This window comes from Hippocampus zosterae, chromosome 6, assembly GCF_025434085.1.
Source record: "Hippocampus zosterae strain Florida chromosome 6, ASM2543408v3, whole genome shotgun sequence".
In the NCBI taxonomy this organism is placed as follows: Eukaryota; Metazoa; Chordata; class Actinopteri; order Syngnathiformes; family Syngnathidae; genus Hippocampus; species Hippocampus zosterae.
In genome coordinates, this window is record NC_067456.1 from 12,016,775 (window position 1) to 12,038,773 (window position 21,999).

At 42.1% G+C, this 21,999-nt stretch overlaps 1 protein-coding gene across 2 annotated transcripts; it reads left to right on the plus strand.

Moving 5' to 3' along the window:
* The first annotated feature begins 15,334 nt into the window (after window positions 1-15,334).
* Window positions 15,335-21,384, plus strand: slc14a2 (solute carrier family 14 member 2). 2 transcript variants are annotated; one of them, XM_052067873.1, is made up of 9 exons: window positions 15,335-16,258; window positions 16,879-17,050; window positions 18,845-19,034; window positions 19,188-19,316; window positions 19,612-19,804; window positions 20,021-20,168; window positions 20,333-20,467; window positions 20,556-20,605; window positions 20,700-21,384. In XM_052067873.1, the coding sequence occupies exons 1-9, from the start codon at window positions 16,235-16,237 to the stop codon at window positions 21,090-21,092; spliced, it is 1,434 nt and encodes a 477-aa protein (XP_051923833.1). In that variant the 5' UTR covers window positions 15,335-16,234; the 3' UTR covers window positions 21,093-21,384. The 2 variants fall into 2 exon arrangements, with proteins under 2 accessions (XP_051923833.1, XP_051923834.1); XM_052067874.1 differs by having other exon boundaries at window positions 16,181-16,258; window positions 16,848-17,050; window positions 20,700-21,383.
* The last annotated feature ends 615 nt before the right edge of the window (window positions 21,385-21,999 follow it).

Here is a 21,999-nt window from a genome sequence, read left to right on the forward strand (position 1 = left end):
ATCTTGTGCGACACAATATAGGTTGAATTGATTGGATTGTTGTTTTATTATTATTGTTTTTCTTTTTTTTCTTTTTTTTTTTGTTAGCACCAGACAGACAATCCATAAGATGATCTTGAGTATTTGTGCCTGCTAAAATTCAAGTGTTCCTTACCAGTCCAAGACTGAGTCCGGATTTTAATTCCATCCATCCTGCTTTTTGCGCTACTTTCTGTATGTAATTCCAAGTCACATGGAGCTGGAGCCTATCCCAGCCAACATCGGGGAAAAGGCGGACTTCACCTTGCACTGGTCACCAGTCAATCTCAGGGTACAAAAAAGATCAAAGACTTTTCACAAGTGGGGTCAGCGGAATCACTGAACATCATTTGATTTGTACGTAAATGTTTGTTTTTTTCTCCCCCTACTGCTTTTAGACAATGTAATTCAACTGCAATTCTATTCTCTAATGCCCAATCACCGTGAAAGCTGATTAGTGTGATAACACAACAATGGAAACTAACATATCTTTGCTTCATCCATCTCTGGTTTTGTGGTATTTATAATACCACAACATTTTTATACAAAATATTTATAGGCAAAAATTAAATTCAATGCTCTACCACTAGAGGGCAGAAGATACATTTAACCTGTGTGCACACCTGTTGCCTTGCGTCAAGAATATTAGCTGTGCGTTCAACTCAAAAGGCTCAAGATTTCACTTCGAGTACATTTGTGAGTGATGAAATCATGATTATTTCATAATACTGTATTTACGTTGTGTTTGGTGGTGTGCCATGAGATTTTTCTTCCTAGTCCTGTCCGATGTGCGTACACTCACAATGGGTTAGTTATCCCGCCGTGTTGTTTAGGTGCGAGCCCCCCCCCCCCCCCTCCTTCCCTGTTCCATGATGGCTTTCACCAAACAGACGATGCTGCAATTATAAGCGCTTCAGCACGTTTACGTATTCTATCACTTCAGGATGCCAGACGGCATTGCTGCAACTTTCTCAACTTTTGAGGAATCTTCAGCAAAGAGGAGGCATGTGCCAGCATACAGCCCACGTCTTCCAAATGTACAGGAACTAGGACAAAGTACCATTAGAGGCCACACTAATCATGTCCAAGTATGGCAAATTTACCACGCATTGTTGTCTCCCTTTTCATGTTTTCTGTGTGTCAACAATTGTGATTTGTTAAGTTTTTATTGCACTAAAGAGTCTGAGAAGCATGACAGTAAACAACAGAAAGTTTGGACTCATTGGCCACCTGGATGTGAAAACTTCACATATGAGCAAAGCAGTAGAGTAAAATGTCTACATTGTTTTACATTGTGCATAATTTATTCACTTTAAACGGTGCAGGCCGGTTGTTGCCATGGAGAGATGTTAGAATCACAAAACTCGTCAGAACTGAGTGGAATTTGAATCTGATCTTTAAAGTGGGAGCAGATGCTTTACTGTGTGTGTGTGTGTGTGTGTGTAGGCGTGTGTGTGCGCGTGCGTGTGTGTGTGTGCAAGCCAAAGTGAATGAGGAAAATTCCTACAACTGAAGTTATTTAATGTTCACCTCATCTTGTACCATTCAGCTTGCTTGCTGTGAGCGTTACAACTCGGAGGTTGAGGTTCAAATCTTCTCTCGGTGTCACCAGTGGACCGTCTGATCCAGTTTGAATGAGCTCAGCATATTTTGGCTTAGTCGACACTCATGTTATGGCTGAGCTCTGCGAAGGGCTGGACTGGGATGTGTTTGTGTTGGCTGGAAGAGGGATGGAATCTGCTCACCTACCAGGGGCCCAAGAACTCCACAGGGGACCCACCTAATCCGTAGCTCCGTCTGACAGCTTAATTGGCGTTTCACTCCTTCTATCGGCAAAAGTACTAGTACACCTGGACATGACATTGACAAGTAGTGAGAATGGAAGTCTGACGTTGGTCCCCCTTTGCAGCAAGTGTTTTTGTCCATTCATGTAGAAGAACAATTGTGAGGTAAAAGCTGGCGATTAGAGAGAGCCCGCACTCAAACATTTTGATTTACTTGGAAAAAAAGAGAGAAAAAAACACATTTCACCCAGTTTGTACTCAGTCTGTCAAACACATACCAATTTACGCGGTTGGCTCGACAACCTCAATCTCGAATAAAAAGTCTGGTGGGGAAAAAAAATCTGTCCCTCTCCCACATATGTGTATCACGTGCGCCTGTGAGATATGCATTGATTTAACGGCCAATTCACGAATCAATTGGAGTCACCACTGATTCGTGCTCAGCCGTACTACTGATGATTTTAGAATTGATTGTCAGTTTAAACTGCAGTGACTAAAGTGGATTTAGAGCGTATTATTGTTGTTGTTTTTGGGTTTTTTTTGTGGGTCGGGGTGTTGTATGTACAGTGAAACTCCTCTACAATGAAACCTACATGGGCGAAAATACCCTCCAGTGTGAAAAAATGTTCATGCATGAAAGCCATTCCCACTATTCTGCTCCCCCTGCAAAGAAAAGTTATACGAAATATTTTTCTCTACTCTTGCCTCGCAACGAGATTCAGTCCAACGAAACCAAGCCTTCCGCAAAAGTCTAATCCAACCTCAGCATGGTACAGTGACCTCTACTAATTTGTTCAGAAACGGCAACGGCAACCACCACACTGGTTTACACATGCGCGATACAGGAGTACAGGAAGTATTTTTTTTGTTCATTTCAGATGCAGCATGTCAGTCCCCTTTTGTGAAAAATCTCTTGCTGCAAACATGATTATCGTTGTCGAGGAGTTTCACTGTACTCCTCTCTTACCGTTGATGTAAGTATGGCTTACTTCACCCGGAAGATGTTTGATGGGTTTGAGGTCAGGGCTCTTGAGTTCCTCACCACCAAACTCATCCAAGCATAAGTACTTCCTGGAGCGCAGACAAGGGCTTTCTCCAAAGTGTTCCTTACGAAGGTGGAGGTAAACAGTTGTCAGTAAGATGAAGTGAAAGAGGAGGGAGTGAAAAGTCTGAAGTATAGGCGCTAATCTCTATCGACTAATTAACTGGTAGTGTTAGGTTCCACAAGGACACACTCACACACTCCGCGCCCGATAAGGAGACATCTGGAGGTGAAGGTAAAGATCACTCATTAATTAAGTGAGCGATCATGGCTGACTAGACTCAGTCGACTCGTACGATGTTAATTTAGTGTGCCACGCTCGGGGGATTTGCCCCGTCTCCCACTGTGAGCCAAACACACCCGGATACAGTCACTTCAAGTGAGTGTCTGAGGGCTTAAATGTCATTACACGGCGGTGTCTTTTCTCCAGTGGAAACACTCCTCCACTGTACATTGTTTGAGTTGATTTTGACGAGCAGTGATCCAGGGGGGCTTGTGAAGGGGGAGAATAAGCCCTGTGAAGGAGGCTGGCCATTAGATTGAATGGAGCGGGAAGCCTTTGCGGAAGCTCGGACTAAAGGCTGTATTGAAATGTCACCGAGAATCATTTGCTCACATGTGAAGATACCGCTCCCAAAGCCTCCATGGGCCATCTGCCTCACAGCAAAATGCTGTTCTTCTATAGCTCTGAAAGGGGGGGGGGTGCTTCTTTTGGCGCCACCGCGTCAAGCTTCATGTGATCCATGTTTTTCTTTTTTTTTTGTCTTTGCTTTGCCCCTAATAACATTATTCTCTGGTCCCCGGTGACATGGAAAACAGATGAGTTTGAATCGTAACAGAGGGTGGGGGGGGGGGGGCAGTTTTGAGAAAGGAATTAAAATATGGGAGCTGCCAATGTTTTGACTTAGTGGACAAAGCCTCAAGGCGAGAAAGGAGGCTTGGAGGGAGCGAGAGCAGGAAGCTGCGAGAATGTCAAACATCAGTCGGCTTTACTGACTCATGACAGGGATTAAGCATCTCCAGCCTTGTTGGAGCTGTTAAGGTATTATCAAGCTGCCTGGGAGTGACCTACAGTGGAACTTCAAGTGTTAGCGGCATATCAATTAGCGAGACATTAGAAAGTGAAACTGACACAATGCTTTGGAAATATCAAGTCTCTTATTTCTGATTAAAGCAACACCCTGGGATGATTTAGGACACTGAAAAAAAAAAGTAGGCGTAAAAGTGAGTAGATGTAGTCTACTTAAAAAAATGACCTGGATCCAGATGATTTTATTTTGTGCGATCACTTCATGAAAAAAAATTGAGTAGATTCAGCCCACCAGTTTTTTTTCTCAGTGTATTTGTGCTCTTGCACGTTGGTTGAAATACATGAGGGAGAAATTTAAAAAGAAAAAAAAAGGCTACCTGCATCTAATGACATCCACGATAGCTATATTCAAAATTCTGCCTTTCCATATTTGATCATTTGTTCACAAAAAGAGCCAAAGACCGACTGTACAAAAAGCGGTACCAGTCTTGTACTTATGTATCGTAAACGTGGCCTTGGTTAGGTTACCAACCTTGATAAACTGCTTGGAGTAATTCAATCTGAAACATGTGCAAGAGCTCCTCCTTTCCAAATAAGGAACCAATTTTAAATGCAATTGCATTTTGTTTACATGGCAGTATCTCATCATTAAATGATATGTCTAGCAATCGGCAAAAAAGATCCCTTTTGCCACTAATCCATATTAGCAACTCAGGCTTAATGCCAAATCTGAAATGTTTTTAAAAAAAAAGTCAGCAAGTAACAACAGCAGCCAATGAATTGGTGGAAACTGCCATGCCATTCATATCCGCTTTCGAGTGCCCCTGATTGTGTGTGTGCTAATGAACCTTTTTTTTTGACTGCTAAAATAAAATAACTGCGAGCTAGAATAACATGCAGTTACTGTTCAATGAATGCAAACATGAATTCATTGAAATCGCTCCGATATTAAGTGATTGGGGGAACCACGTGTGGCAGACGCGAACTGGCTTTGCCTATAAATTAGCACAATTCTCAATGATGCTATTTGATGTCCTGCGTTCACTTGGTAATCGATGTAATGACATTTTAATGTCCATTTTTGGGGGGGAGGTGTGTGGGGGGGTAACAGGACAAGTGACAAGTAAGCCTTTCATTGACGCAGATAAAACACAGCCGCCACCTACAGTATTCCTACCATTTATCTCCGTGTTTTATTTGTCATCAGTGTTTGTATGCTGTAAACTATTCAAACACCAGCATTAATCTGTCATGTGCTGCGCAGGCCGCAACTCGTCTCTGAGTAATTTACGCCGATTTTGACTATTTAATGTTCACGTCAGCCTGCGCGTTGGCTGTGTGGTTATGTTTCACCGTGGGTGAGCAGTTTATTTTCGTGTGGGGCTTAGGAAACCTGCTAATTTACTATCTTTCCAACAGATGACAGATGCACACAAGCATGCATCAAACGCTGCACCATACGGGTCTGAAGATGTTGCCAGTGAGTACCAGACAACTCACAGTTCAGAACTTGTTTCCAAGGATTAATTCTATATTTTCATTTTTTTAAAAAGATATGTTCACCCGTGCAGCAATTTCCCATGCCTGTTTAGGATGCAAGTGAAGCTAACTCTGGATTTAAACTGCCTTGAGGCAAATATCCAGAACGAGCCGCCAATCAGTCACGGGACTGACACTTCCAGACAGACAACCATTGAGTCATCAGCACCGCCAGTATGTCTTCGGTCTTCAGCGAACCTAGGTATCGAACAATCTCCGCTGATCTGATCCAACACATAATGCACGTTATAATCTATAACTTTAGAGCTATAAACTTGAATCGAGTCTGATTATAACTGTACAATTGTAGACTTTGTTGACCTCGTAATGTCATGTTGCGGTTTATCGTTGTAGCTATGGCCGCCCTATAATGCAGCGGCCGTAGGAGTACAAGTCTCACCAGTCATAAAATGCATCATGAAGAAGACAAATCGCACTGAACTCAAAATTGCATTTTGGGTGGGGGGGGGGGGGTTATTACACAAAAACCAAGAACAGTAGCGCTTGGACTGGATTTGTGTTGGATGGATTTGAAGGTTTCGCTTCTCACTATAGAAAACTTTTCTTTTTCTACCTTTATTAGAATCCCACGTCGCATTGCGGACAAAGGGAGAATCCTGGTTGGTTATTGTGCCTTTTATAAGTCGCAGCACCAGCCAAACTATGAAAGAAGTGCAGCTTAGCCTAGAGTCAGAAAAAATACGCTAATAAAAAGTTAGTAAGACAAGTTGATGCATGTTACCATGGCTCTGGATGTGCCCATTTTCAAGATCCAACAAAAAGCACCCAGGCCTGGGGATGAACTCAGTTAATTCACTTTTCTGTGACTTGCATTTCTATTTCAGTCATGTCCTCGAGAACTTTCTGACTGGATCGCGATTGGCTGCCTGTCAAACATTATAGTAGGCACTCATTTCTCCAGTGTGTTGCCCTAAAGTAAATTGTCATACTTAATCATTTGTTTGCCTTGGTGAAGTGGCACCGTTACAATATAGTAAGTTACTTTCAATCAACATGAACTACGAATATAAAAAGGGTTTCATTTTGGAAGAAACTTCCCCATCACTGTCCTGAACAAGCCAACTGGTTTCTCTCTAGCATCCAAAGCCAAGCTTGTACAGTCAACATTTTATAGTCACAAAAGTTGTTTGTCATATTGTGCAAGCAGGCATGTCACTGTTGCTAACATAGACTGTCAGAGTCTTACATTCTCTGTTGGTCCTCGACTGACTCCAACCGTAAGAGTGTGTGTGTGTGTGTGTGTGCGCGTGCGCGTGCGCCTGTGTGTGTGGACTTGGAGGAGTGCCATGCAGCTGGAAGCCATCATCCAACCACTTTCTGTCTTCTTCTCTCCCTCCTTCTCATTTCTCGTTCTCTTCATCTCTACTGTCTGCTCTCAATTTCTCTGTCTCGATTTTCATTCTCCACTTTTCTGCGTGAGGTAAGAGTTGGACTTGGGCCTTCCTCTTCTTTGTTTAGCCTCCATTTGCGCCGACCTTCTCGCTCTTTGCAGTTGAAAGATGGATTTTTCCATCCATGCTCAATTCCCCACTCTTGTCTTTCATCCAGACTGTTTCACTCTAATCAGCACGCTGTGATAATATATGTTTACTTAGCCTCTGAAGTTCTCCTCGTCTTGTTTGGGCCTCAGCGGATGTCATAAGTGATGGATGGCGAGCGCGTAAACATTGATTACATACTGTGCACTGAATGAAAATGTCACCAGAAAGCCAGAGAGGTGAGGAAAAGAGTTAAACAACATCAACAAGTGAAAAGCCAAATGAGGATGAAAACAAGGCTGTGAACAATTCAGCCTTTGTCCTTGCACACACACACACACACACGCACACACACACACACACACACACACACACGCACTTGCACGCACATAAATACATATTATGCTGTGGTGTGTTTGGCTATGTGTCAAGTGCCGTTTATTGGAATTTAAAAAGGAGAAACAGAACCCGGCAGTTTAGTTAAGAGGAACAAGACTCTTCATTTTCCCCCCGCAGTGTTGCTCAAGTTCATTTTTCTCTGCCAATCCATCAGTTTGCGAGACTAATACCACAACAGCATGTATAAACCTTTATTTTATAAACCTCGGAAGCGGTGGCTGGTGGGAAGGATTAAAATAAGCTCAATTTCATGTGCTTCCCCCCACCCCCCGCATCGTTTACATTTTAATGTGGAAAACCAATCAAGATGCAAGGGTGAACATGATGAAATGTAAATGTATTCTAATTTTCATCATCAGTCATGGATAGTAAGTGCTTAACATTTTGGACACATCAGGTTCTATTAAAGACACAATTTCCCTAAACTTAAAAAAAAAAAAACGCTCCGACCACAATGCCATACTCAGGCCATTCGGAAATTCTGAACATTATTCAAATGTAGCGTTCAGTGCTTCAGAGTGCCCCAAAAAATGGAGCCCAGTGCAGGCAATACAAGCAAAGCAAACAAGAGTTCAGAAATTCATATGAGCCTTCTCATATGCTTCTCTTCTATCTCCCTTCCCCAAAATGCTCCTTTTTAAAAAAAAAAAATCATTTTGCATGACTGAGAAGCGCGCTTTGACCTGCGTCATAATTGACATGCTGTAGACCAGGGGTGTCCAAGGTCGGTCCTCAAGGGCCGCTGTCCTGCCTGTTTTCCAGCTCTCCCAGCAGACACTCACCTGATCCAAATAATCAGGAATGTTCGAATGCTGCTTCAGAGCTGGATGATGAATCAGGTGTTTTGCAGCCGAGAGAGATAGAAAACAGGCAGAACGGTGGCCCTCCAGGCCCGGAGCTGGACATGCCTGCTGCTTCAAAATAAAACATTTCTGAAATAAATAAAATGGAAGTAATGTTGCTTATTCTTTATGTGCGGGCCGGTACCAAATGACCCACGGACCGGTCACGGTCCACAGCCCTGGCGTTGGGGACCCATGGTATACATCACCACATCCCCACCAAAATAGTCAATCATTTATGGGAAATTCACTTATCGTGGTGGATCATGGAACGTGTCACCCGTGAAAAGTGAGGGAACACGAATGTCGTTTCTAGAAAAACGACACAAAGTTAATGGTGAGGTCTAACTGCGTGTTTTATTTGATTTTGTTTTACAGGTCAACTGCTTGCTGTGAAAGTCATTAACTCAAAGGATACATTTAGCAATATATTGTTATGTCTCTTAAAAATGATGTTTCAATGTAATAAGTGACCATGTGAATGTGAGAGAAAATGGTCTATTTGTGCTTAGCCATTAGCTGACACCCATTCAAGGGTGTACCACCTCTCCGCTTTGAGTCAGCTCGGATAGGCTCCAGCTCACCTATTACCTTAATGAAGACATTTTGTAAAGAAGTGATGAATGATTTATTATTAATGACCAATTATGATTAAAAAAAGAAATAGAACCTTTCAAGTCTGAACGGCTTGCCTGCAAAAGAACGACTGCGATGAACGTGCATACTTTGTTTCTGCTCTCATCACCTATCCCTCCATTTCTAATACATCTGAAGCGAGATACAGGCAAGGCTGAGCAGCAGTCGATCATGAAGCCGGCACATTGACGCAGGCAAACGTTCATTTCATATTGATTCTTCTGTGGAAACACAAACAACCAAATACTTGTGAGACTGTCCGGTCTTCATTAAAAATATGTGAAACCGTAAAGTTTTAAACCTCAAACAGGGCTCACTCTTTCATCATTGGGGCCTGAGGCTGTTGTTTTCTGCACTTCCTTTGTTAACTCCAAGTGAACTTCATGGCTTTGCGCTAAACACACACACACACACACACACACACACACACACACACACACATACACACACGCAATAAATCCTGGGTTTTGAGGTTAAAATGTGTTCCAATTGAGGTACAGTATTGTGCTTTCCTACTTAAAAGTGATTTTGTGTGTTTTTTTTGCTTGCAGCAGCAAGCCGCTCACCAGGTTTGGAGGTGGAGCATTACTGCCCTCTGTGGTGGGACTGCAGGTTTTATCCTGTGACCGTTCAGGAGGAGTTGATGATAGCTTTGTCATCAAATTCTGTACAGCAACAGCAAATCTGTGCATCCGCTTTCCATACCATGGTAAAAATCCATATTCCAAAAATAGCTAAACTTAAAATAAAATTAAAAAACTGACGTGCAAGAAAAAAAAATACATTTGTGTCAAAAATGCTTAGGGACACATAAAGCGATCTCTGACATTCAAATTTGCTGTTGACCAATGTAACTAGTTTGCTCACGACACAAGTCTGTGCTCAAACTGGCATTCCTGGTTTTGGATACAATACAATACAATACAATACAATACATTCTGATTTATATAGCGCTTTCACAACAGCGGCAGCTGTAACAAAGCGCTTTACAAAACAGTTAACATAAAGTAAAATAATAAACACAACACACAACATAAAACACAAACAGTCGTGCAGTCCTAACCACTTTTCCGTCACACGCTTTGTTGTTTGAAGCGGTTACATGGATACAACACATGTTGCTATTATAGTGCATAGAGATCCATTTGACTCATTGTATTAATTCTGTTCCAAATCACACTTCTGCGTATCAACAAAATATGGCAATGGTTCATCTAATCAGTTTATGTCATCCTCCTATGAAAGAGAGAATTATACATTCTTGTGTTCCTTCCTCCCCTTAGGCCTCATTTTGACTATAAAATAAGCACAAACTTTGGAAACAAAACCAACATAAGCTTCGTAAAGGTCCAGAAAGCCAGAAGACGAAGAAACATAGGAAGAATGTCTGAAAGAGGCTCAGAAAAAGGGGCAAATAGTAACAAGTTGCACACAAACACACACACAGATGGAGATGTGGCTGGGCGTCTCGCCAGATGCTCGGAGAGAAGGAAACTCACATTCTTGTGATGGAGAGTCATCCAGTATCAGGTTCCATAGACTCTGACTGAAGCTGGAGCCCCCCTACCACACACACACACACACACACACACACACGCACACACTAAAGAAGGCACACAGGCGCGCATATTTGTGACCCTTTCAAAGTGAGCTGTCTGCATGAAAGCACCAGTGCCTCCAGTCCACTAATCTTGTCAGATCTTTTTTGGAGTGTTTGGTATTTGCACGGCTTTGTCAGACTGGTTTTATTTGCGTTCTTGAGAAATGAACCCAACGGAATGTGTTAGCTTGCTAAGTGGAAGGTCCGCAGCTGAGCTAAGGAGACAAGAGGGGTGAAATGAACTGGACGCTTCCCGTTTTTCCTCACCAGATGTCAGCATCAGCCACTTCGGATTTGGTTTATGAAACGTTTGAAATTCTTTTTTGGTGCCAACGATGCTTATGTAACGATTGGAGATAATGGAGACAGCAATCTTCCTGTTTTGTTGTTGATTGCAGTGTTGGATAATGGCAAACATTTTTAGTGGTAGCCTTGAATAACCCACTGCCTGTGTCAACCGAAAGCATATGGTTCAAAAATGATAAAAGGTAGGAAAAAAAAGAAAGAACAATTACATAGTCATAAAGGTTGGCCAAGAGTTAGGCGTGGTTCTTCAAAAAGGCATTTTCGGAGTCTGACACGTGCTGCACTGGCATAGATCAGAAGATGAGTGTTCTCAGAATGTGGGTCAACATGAGAGGCGCAAATGGTGCCAAGATACAGGAAATAGTCACGTTTTTCCAGAGTGGTCTGCTATTGGTGAATGATTGAGTGAAAGTTGGGACATGGCAGTACATGGGTTTTCTTTGGGGCCCGACCAATAAGGATTTTTGAGGCCGTGTCGATTTTTTGCAGCAAAAAAAACTAAACAAACTGATTAATGCGCTGCTTCATATATTTCCATGGTCCCTATTCCCTATGGGGGTCAACTGTAAATATATTGTTAATAATAAATATCACTATAAATAATCACCAATATCACTAACAACTTATCAATACAGAAAATGCATCTTTGACCACCACTGATGATTTATTTCCTCCACAAACAAACCATGACTGAACGTTTTTTTGTGAAATAGTGACATCCAGGTCCATTCCTTGTACAACTCTCAACGCTCACCTCACTATTGCTTGTTAAATTTAAGATTTGCTCTGTTTTGAATGACGGGTCCATAGGACGACATTATCAGCAAATTTCATTAAACAATATACATTTCAGGATACAAGGACGGTATAGATATCCGTGTATTAAATAGTGAGACCAGTGTTACTTGTGTACAACTACTGTAAAAAGTGAGCGTACATAAAGCTGCTTTATTTTATTTTTTAAATATATATTTTTGGTGTGAAAATGAGACTGATAGGATGATTAGGGTGCAGCGTACATTAAAACAAAAAATATATTTCTAACATGTACAAAGACACACAAATGGTTGTTTTGTTTTTTTTTCTCCTTGACACTCCTCGGATCGACTTGGAACCTATCTTAGATCTACCGGTAGATCAGGATCGACGTAATGGGCACCGCTGCACTAAGCGATGGTGCCAGTTTATGGAAAATATGAAGATAGTCTGGATGACCAACTATTGAATGGAACAGGAGTTTACATATTTTTACACTTCGGGTAGTGTTACACAAGAGAATACTGAGTGGCCCTGGGTGGCACATTAAAATTTAACTGTCATCTGCTAAGTTGGTAACAGTTCATTAGAACATTTACAGTGGGATTCAGTTTATACATGTGCATTAAATAATATGTTTATAGTGGGGTTGTAGTTTGCAAGTGGTGGAAAAATTCATTCTTGTTTCGTGTTGTGTCGCGAAACGGCTCATGACTGAGTTATGAAACACCCATGGGAAAAAACCTACAAAGCTTGTGTAGGTCAAGACAACATTTTTGGAATGTGAGAGAAAATATGAGTAATGCAGGAAACGCACATAAACATGGGGAGAATATGCAAATTCCACACGGGGAGGTCAGAATCACGACCGGCTTACCCCCCAACCCCCTCATTATCCGTTCAAAGAAAAAAAACCTCCATTTGAGGAGTTAATAATATCAACAAATTACCTCAAGGCCCTCGTGAGGATAAGCGGTTCAGATAATGGATAGATGGATATTATTATTCAACCATAAATTAATGAGCTCAGCTCCCGTTTCAGAGTCTGAATTCATGCATTAAGTTGACTAATTCCCTTTATTTTCATGTACGCAAACAGTCAAGAACTTCACAATACTTTTCCGAATCGACAAGCTAGTTAGGAGTAGCACGGACTGTTCGGCAGTATCTAACTCATGGTTACTACAAGCAATGATGAAGACTTGCTTTCTTGAGAAACTTTTTTTTGTCTATCCTTCAATTTCTTTTTCCTGCTTTTAACCATCTTATGTCCAAAGGCAAGCCTTTTGGCCTCTCTTAGTGGGCTGGTGCCAGCATGCTCGGTGTAAGAACGGGTGTGACTTCAAATTTGTGCTGGCGCAGGTCGAGTCTACCATATGAGCCTCCCTGGGCGTTCCGGTGCAGAGTCGCCTTTCCCTCTAATCACAATTTGGTAATAAAAAGTTTTCAATTACAAGGTTTTATTTTGACTGAGGGCCTCTCGTATATACAATGGCATTCTGTTGCTACACTAGCAGCAGAAACTAAATTTGGAAGAAGTTGGAACACACTGTAGACCAGTGTTTCACGGCCTTTGACGAGCGAAGGCACATATTTTTCACGAGATAAATATCACACAACCTACGGTGGCTGCACAACAAAAGCAAGTCACAAAAAGTGGATACAGTATGCCTTTTGTTGTCGTTAGTGGAAGAATATATAATTTTCTTGCTTGTCACTGGCATAGATACAAAGATATGTTATTTGTAGGAAAAAAATTGGGGGCCAAAACTGGATAATTGCACGTCACCTCATAATCAGGCACCTGCAAAGAATTGCTTGGGGGCTTATGCTCAAACCCCCATAAAGGACACCCAGTGTCTGACTTATTCGACGGAGCCCCTAAGGTTGCATTCCGTTGCAAAGTTTTGCATTCCTTAGCAAAGATTACGAGATAACGCAAACTTGTTTTTTTTTGGGTTTTTTTTGCAAGGGGTCTCTTTTTTTTAATGGGCTTCATGTACTTTTGGGTCAGCTTCCGGGTAACTGAAAACAACAAACATGAAAAGTTTACACTCGTTGGCCAGTTTAATGGAATTTTACTTTAAGATTGGCTTGAAATACAAAGACATTAAATCTGTTCTTGAGCTTCCGAGTCCTTCTCCATGAATCCCTTCCCTGAATTAGAGTCGTCTCTCAATTTAATTCCAATTTATTTTGTGAATGCAAACACTTTATTTTTCTTCTTTCTTCTTTCCACCCACACCTTCGGAGCTCTATATTATTTTGAAAAAGCACTCATCATCGACGACTTTTCAATGCATGACGCATCCCGTCACAGATTATTTTATCGCATATGACAGCTAACGGCAGCTAGCTGCTGCGTACATACAGTGTATCGTATCGACAAACAAGAAGTTGTACTCCCATTCACGCCCAGGAACAATTTAGAGTATGAGTCACTTAGCTCAGTGATTCTGTGCCGTGAGAGAACGGCAATTTCACAATTTCCCCATTGCGGGACAAAATAAAGGATATCTTAACATCTCATGTGCCGCAGGATGTTGTCCAATGTCAATTATTTTGACCAAAAATATTTTCTAATTAAAAAAACATGTCTTTGATAATTTTCTATGCCAAACCTTTATAGTAACACGCAAATTAGTCAAATGTTCTTTGACTAAAAGACAGAAGGTCCATAATTAACTTGTGTAAGCACTTATTTTGCATTGTTTTGTGTGGTTGTGCCGTCAGATTTGTTTTCACTTGAAATATGTGCCTTATCCCAATGAAGGTTGGGAAACACTGACTTCAAAAACTCAAAGTATTTCATTTGGCACCAATTAACGTCAGGGACTGCACGGATGCTTCTGTGACTCTCCAAAGCTCTCTGCGCTTGAGCCAAGTGGAGGAAGGAATGGACAAGGTGTGCGCCACGAATCAGCGAGAGGCACAATTTTCTCAAGAACTCATACAAATGCAGGTCAAATATCAAAAATGTTTTGGGGCGAAATGATGGCAGAGAACGTTATTGTTTTTGAGTTCTGGAAAATATCGAGTAAAATAAAGAAAATGGGCACGAGCTGAAACTACAGTTTTCTCAATCAGGGCAAAGGACTGTTGCTGGAGCACCATACTCGCTTATACGGTAAATTGCATTGCTGTCTGATAATGTGTACAGCAGAGGTCATCAACTACCAGTTTGATACTCACTCCTGAAATATCAACTTTGCCCAAATTACCTTCATTATGTTATTAGTGATCAAAGACAGTCGTCACTGTGAAGACTTTGATCAGGTTAATGATTTCTCCCATTAATGATAGAAAAGGGATGAGGTAAGAAAGAGGCAAATGTCAATAAGCAACATTTTTTATTTTTAAACTCCCCGTGCCTGCATGGATTTTCTCTGGGTACTCTGGTTTCCTCCCACATTCCAAAAACATGCGTGGCAGGTTAATTGAATACTCTTAATGGTCCCTAAGTGTGAGTGTGGATGGTTGTTCGTCCATGTGTGCCCTGAGATTGGCTGGCAACCAATACAGGGTACACCCGGTGCAGCGCCTACCCGAAGACAGCCGAGATAGGCTCTGGCACGCCCCGCGACCCTTGTGAGGATAAAGCGAATCAGAAAATGAATGGATGGGTGGATAGTTTGAGCAAATGTTGATATTTCTGACATGTTTATCAAACTGTTGTCTCTTGGGAATCAACAGTAGCCAAGAAGTTGCTCTCCATTTCAAAAAGGTTGGTGACCGCCGATATACATTTTTGCCTCTGAACTAGAATGGATCCGACAAGGTTCGGAAACGAACCAGATGGTGTGTGGATCCCAGAAATGCAGACTCATACAAACTCTGCACAAAAATATTTATTTATAGAAAAACAAAGGACACACAGAGTATCAACAGAAATCGATGGTGACAACGAGTCAGGAAAATCAAATATGAACATAAAGCACTTGCCGCCGACAAGGTAAATTTTACACCCGAAAATACACAAAAACAAAACGGCAAAGGCCCAAACACATGAAACTTAAATCAGTCATGAAATTATTGGAAAGCCAAAATACTTACAATGCAACTGGAACTATCAGGCACGGAGCAGCTGTGAGCATGAGGTGAGGAAAATATCTCTTGAGCATAACCGCAAGCAAATTCTATATCACGGGACTTGGAAACTTGACAGTTTTTATATATTTGGCAAGGCTTGATGGGGAACAAGAAACAGGTGCACCGCTGAAGAGGCACGCCCTGCGCTCCAACAAAGACGGAGCGGGACGTTCGATACATAGCTTTCTTTTTATCCTGTTTGTTTTGCTCGGAAAAATAATGACAATGAACCACAAAAAAAATCTCATCAGTGACCCCACAAAACAGCACATCTTCCCACCGACACACGTCTAAATGATGAAGATGAATGAATGCTTGCTGGGTGATTTATGTAACAATTCCTAATTTGGACAGACCAATAGGAAGGTAGCCACAGTCTATGCATCTTACTCTGACAAGTAACAGTAGATCATGTACAGCACGAAAATAAAACAGAATGGCAATAGGCAAAAGTGCTGCGCATACTAGCGCCTATCTCGTTGAGGAGATTTGGGTGGAGCAGAGATGATCAAAGATTGGGCTGCAAGTGATGAGCGAATGAGTGAAGTGGTGGGTGAGAGAGGAAAGGGGTGGAGAAAGAAAAGTAGGAGTTGATTTTATTTATTTATTTTTTGTGCAAGGCTTTAAAAACCCTTGTCGGATTTTTTTCAGAGGGGCAGTTGGCAAGCCATGAACCTCTTGACTATTTGAACATATGCCGGGATCACTTTTTACAAAGGTAAGAGCAAGAAAATCATACAAATATACCGATTCGTTTCTTTCTAATATTTTAAGAACGTTGGCTCCAAAGTATGGATTACACAAAGTTACTTTTTAACATACATACACTATATACTGTATATATAGATAGATATAGATTTATCTATATCTATCTATATATACAGTATATATATTCAGAATTTAAGTGACTTCAAAACTGTATTACAAGAATAACCCTGAAATCACTGACCATATGCCAATGATAGCAACAAAAAAAAGATATTGAAGTATAAATTTAAATTGTGGCAATTAAATGTGCTCACCACATTACTTTTTCAGAGAATTACGAAGCAGGTGATGATGTTCGCATCACCGGAGTTGCTTCCACTCGCCATGCTCGTGTTTGAATCTACACCCGCCCCCCCCCCAAAAAAAAATTATGATGAAAAAAATGATGCATTTTGGACACAGAATGTTTGCAAAAGGATACCGGTGGGATTATCAAAAGCTTTGTGTGAGCCGCACACTGGCGTTTGTGTGTGCAAGCAAATCCTCAGTGATTAATGCTGTGTTGTTGTTGTTGTTTTTTTTTCTTTACAATTTAACAGAGCAACGTTCAATTCCGAATTGTTCGTTTAGGAATTGCAACCCCTGATGGCACAACTTGACCTGAAACATGAGAATGACAAGCAGGCGGCGGCCCCTGTCCAGACGGCAGAAGCCCCGTGCCTACAGAGGGCCAAGGCTCGCCTCCTGAAGGGGGTCTCCTACTTCTCAGGAGATATGGCAGTTTTTGCAAAGTGGATGGAAAGTAAGTTTATCCTCAGAGCTGACACATTGTATTTTCTTGCTGTCCTCTGATTGAGTGTCGACAAGTCCACGGTAAACATACCAAAAAAAAAAAAAAAAACGGTGTGTTGAATTTGCTCGATGTTATTTGGTCAAATACCTGCACACAATAGAATGGATGTGTGTATATATATATATATATATATATATATATATATATACATACACACACACACTTTTTTTAAGATTGAATAAATTCTTTTTTTCAGTGTACAGTTTGCTTTTTGTCCAAAGTCAGCCTGTATAATTTCCAGCTTGCAACCCTTAACAGGATGAGTAGTGAATATGAATAGACGGAGATTTGTATCCTTTAAGTTAAAAGTAAATGGGAAAACAAATACGGTACAGTATTTCAGTATTTAATTTTTTTTTTAATCAGGGAAAAAAGTACCGAGTAGTAAAATTTTTTTTAAAAAATTCTGGCTCTGGTCTTCCTGTGTAGAGTTTGCATGTTCTCTCCCATGCCTGCGTGGGTTTTCTCCTGGTATTCCGGTATCCTCCCACATTCCAAAAACATGCCTTGCACACTGATTGAACACTCTCACTAATCTATAGGTGTGACCGTGAGTGTGAATGTTTGTTTGTCCTTGAGTGGCAGTTCAAAGGTGTACCCCACCTACTGCCTGAATTCAACTGGGCTAGGTTCCAGCATGTCAAGTGAGGATAAATGTTGAATGGATATTTAGATGAGTAGAGTTTACACGTCACAAAACCTTCAGATGTTTGTCCAAGAGTTTCCACTTGGAATGTATCACTTCTTCCGGCATTGGTTTTACATCCACTCGTTGACTTAAATCTTATAGACCACTGATGTAGGTGATCCAGCATCGCCACGGCATTATTATTATTCATTCATCTTCCGAGCCGCTTGATCCTCACTAGGGTCGCGGGGGGTGCTGGAGCCTATCCCAGCTGTCTTCGGGCAGTAGGCGGGGGACACCCTGAATCGGTTGCCAGCCAATCGCAGGGCACACAGAAACGAACAACCATCCACGCTCACACTCACACCTAGGGACAATTCAGAGTGTTCAATCAGCCTGCCACGCATGTTTTTGGAACGTTGGAGGAAACCGGAGCACCCGGAGAAAACCCACGCAGGCCCGGGGAGAACATGCAAACTCCACACAGGGAGGCCGGAGCTGGAATCGAACCCGGTACCTCTGCACTGTGAAGCCGACGCGCTAACCACTGGACTACCGGGCCGCCTATTATTATTATTGCATATTATTACAAAGTCTCCGTATAAGATCAAGTGGCCAACATGATTTGGAGAGTGAATTTCAGTGATTAATCAAGTCTTGCTTTGAATTCTGTTGCAGCTCATTTCTTTACGCCACAGCCACACTTTTTTGAGAGCTCATTTTAGCATACTTACTAATGTTTCCTTTTGATGTTAGCTGAATTTTCATTCCGATCTTTGTTTCCGACTTTAATGATTTCCCCGCCTGTTTTCGCTGCGCTTGCACGGAATTCCTCCTGGTACTCCAGGGTGCACTCACATGCCAGAAATATGCAAATGAGGTTCAAAATTGTCTTTAGGTGTGAATGTGATTGTGAATGATTGTTATCGTCATAATGTGTCTTGCAATTGACTGTGTACCAGTCCAGGGTGTAACCGGTCTCCCTCCCAAAGTCAGCTGGGATAGGCTCCAGCTCACGTGGCGGTGACACTCCCACGGGACCAGGAGTGTTCCTCCGAGCACGAAAATGTCGAGGCAGATATAAGATAACGTCATCTTCTTCCTTTGTCTTCTAGAACAGTTTTTCTTGCTCCAGTTGCTGGATTGGGTCTTGCGTGGGGCTGCCCAAGTCATGTTTGTTAACAACCCGCTGAGCGGCCTCATTATCTTTGCCGGCCTCATCCTGCAGAACTACTGGTGGGCGCTGAATGGCTTTGTGGGGACGCTCTTTGCCACCATTTCAGCGCTCATTCTGCGACAGAGCAGGTGAGTGAGCTCACTCATTTTGTTATCAAAATAGTGGCGTCGGAAAAGAAGACATATGGACACAAACTCCCATTGGGAGCATCGGTTCAAAAAATATCTGCAACAATTTTGGATTGTCATAATGGATTTGGGTTTTTTGGGGGTTTTTTTCAGGGGTGCAATTGCTGCAGGATTGTATGGCTACAACGGTATCTTAGTCGGCTTGTTGATGGCCGTCTTCTCCAATGCAGGGAACTGGTACTGGTGGCTCTTGCTGCCCAACATCTTCATGTCTATGATGTGGTAAGACGTTAAGGTTGATCCCTCAGGGGTAAAATTCCAACAGAGACAATTGAGTCCATCTTACAGAAAGTCTTCCCAAGCGAATGGATCCACTTATAGCTGTGACGATAGAAATTATATCCATGTACATTCCTCTCTGAGAAGAGTCCAAATAGTTTTCATTCATTCATTTCATTGATTTTCCGAATCGTTTATCCTCACAAGAATCACACAGGCCCGGGGAGAACACGCCAAATAGTTTTCTACATCAAATTATGAATTAGCTGAAGTGATATTTGCATTTGTTTGTTCCCAGCCCAATCGTGTCCAGTGCTCTGGCATCCATTAACAGTCGTTGGGATCTGCCAGTGTTCACGCTCCCCTTCAACATCCTGGTGTGCCTCCACATGGTGGCCACAGGTCACTACAACCACCACTTTCCCCAAGTTCTCATCCAACCCCGCACCGAGCTGCCGAATATCACCTGGGAGGAAATCGACGTCGCTAAGGTTAGGCTTAGTTTGGCATGACGTTTTGTACAAAACGGATTCGTGGCAACGTAAATAATCGGCAACGTTTTATTGGCTCTCTCATGTGTCAGTGTCCACAACGATTTTAAGAGGTCCACAAATTGTTGTTGTTTTTTTCCAGTACTCTGACATCTAAGCAGGCTGAGTTCTTCTTGTTCACTTACAAATCAAAAAATAAATACAATTTCTCCGCAGCTGTTCATGTCCGTGCCTGTGGGGATAGGCCAAGTGTACGGCTGTGACAACCCTTGGACAGGAGGCATCTTCATCATCTCACTCTTCATCTCCTCCCCCATCACGTGCGCACACGCTGTCCTCGGGTCTACGATCGGCATGCTTTCAGGTAGCCTTGGGAAATAAATTCAATCCTTTCATGATGCCACCGTAATGTTTGATAGAACCCCATTTCCAAAGATGACAATGTGCCAAATGTTGTGAGCAACCCAAATAGATGATGTTGACTGTTGGCGAGTGAGATCCGTTGTGACTGGCATTTTTACTGTGCAGGCCTGGCTTTGGCAGCTCCGTTTGGTGCAATTTATTTTGGCCTGTGGGGATACAACTGCGTGCTGGCATGCATTGCCATTGGCGGAATGTTTTATGCTCTCACTTGGCAAGTGCACCTTCTCGCTATTACTTGTGGTGAGTTTCGCATCTCAATCCTGTTGTCCGCGATGTGACAAATGACGCCATTCATCATGATGCTCATCTTTTCTTTTCTGCTCCGCAGGGTTTTTCTGCGCATACCTGGGCTCTGCTATCGCCAACATCATGTCCGCGGTATGTTTTCCAAACCATAAATCGGGATTACAGTCTATATAACCTCATCCAAATTGGACCGGTACTAAGTGCAAATCAACATTTCTGTCCGCAGTTTGGTCTCCCGGCCTGCACGTGGCCCTTCTGTCTCTCCGCGCTGACATTTTTGCTCATCACCACGGAAACCAATAAGATCTTTAAGCTGCCACTGCCCAAAGTCACCTACCCCGAGAAAAATCTCTGCTTCTTCTGGAAAATGAAGAAGCAGGAAAAGCAGGAGAAGCTGGAGGAAGAGCGGAAAAAGAAAGAGGAAGAGCTCAGAGCTATTGATGACGAGATGATACTGAATGAGAAAGAAGAGCTGAGGCTCAACCTCACAGCCATGGAAGAAGCCAACGATATGCAAATAGTCTCAATGCCTGAAGCAGAGAGCGAGCAAAATGACAATGGGCAACAACAAACCACAGAGGACTACCCGACTGATGAAATGCCTGCGAATTATTTATGAAAGAGAAATAGAGCAGGAGAGAAGGAAAGTTTTCTTTTTTCTTTTTTTTGCTGTATCACCTTGTATACCTAAATCCTGAACAAATTCAACTCACTTCCAAGAAAAGAGGATTTTCAATTAGTGCTGCTGACGTGGTGTGGCCCCCAGTGAGTATGTTAGCCGGCATCCCTGCATATGATTGTATTTTTATTGTCAAGTTAGGCAAGTCAAGTTTCCTTTTCTACGTTTTCATACTTAAATAAAAGTATTTTTAAAAAGCGCTTTTCTTGCAATGTCTACTGCATAAATGTTTTTCTTATATGAATAACTCAAGTTGGGTTAAAAAGGGATCGATATTTATCCAACCCTAAATGTTGGGTCAAACGATTAAAGTACAAAATAACACATTTTTTGGGGTATTTTTTTTAAAGTAATATATATATAAGTGAGTACTGTACACCCCAAATTTAAAATGTCCAAATTGGGCCCAAGAATTTTGCCCCTCTGTGTCATGTGGCTCAGTGTTACAAAATCACAGGTACGAATGGGGAGAACGTCTGTTAAATATCTCTCTTCCACTCTCATACTCGTCACTGGATGTTCTGGTTTGACAGGACAGTTTCCACTCAGCAAAGGACTCTCCATGGTCGACCAAAGAAATTGTGTTCAGCGTCATCGAAAGGGTGTGACTTCAGAAAATGCATGTACATATGAGGGCTACCAGCATTGCTGCAGGGATTGAAGCGGTCGCGTGCCATCAGGCCAACCAGTGTACACCGCACCCATGCCAGAAGGAAGCCCCTTTTTACATAAGACAATGCCCGCAGTTTGCTGAGGAAAAGCAGACTAAGGACATGTATCACTGGAATCATGTCTTGTGGTCTGATGAGACCACGGTGAATTACTACTGGTTGGCGCGTCTGCCTCA

Coding starts and splice junctions, on each gene's coding strand:
- slc14a2 (XM_052067873.1), top strand. CDS start 16,235: ATGCCGGGATCACTTTTTACAAAG. Junction 17,051..18,844: donor TTTTGCAAAGTGGATGGAAA/GTAAGTTTATCC, acceptor TTTGTCTTCTAG/AACAGTTTTTCTTGCTCCAG. Junction 20,606..20,699: donor TCGCCAACATCATGTCCGCG/GTATGTTTTCCA, acceptor TTCTGTCCGCAG/TTTGGTCTCCCGGCCTGCAC.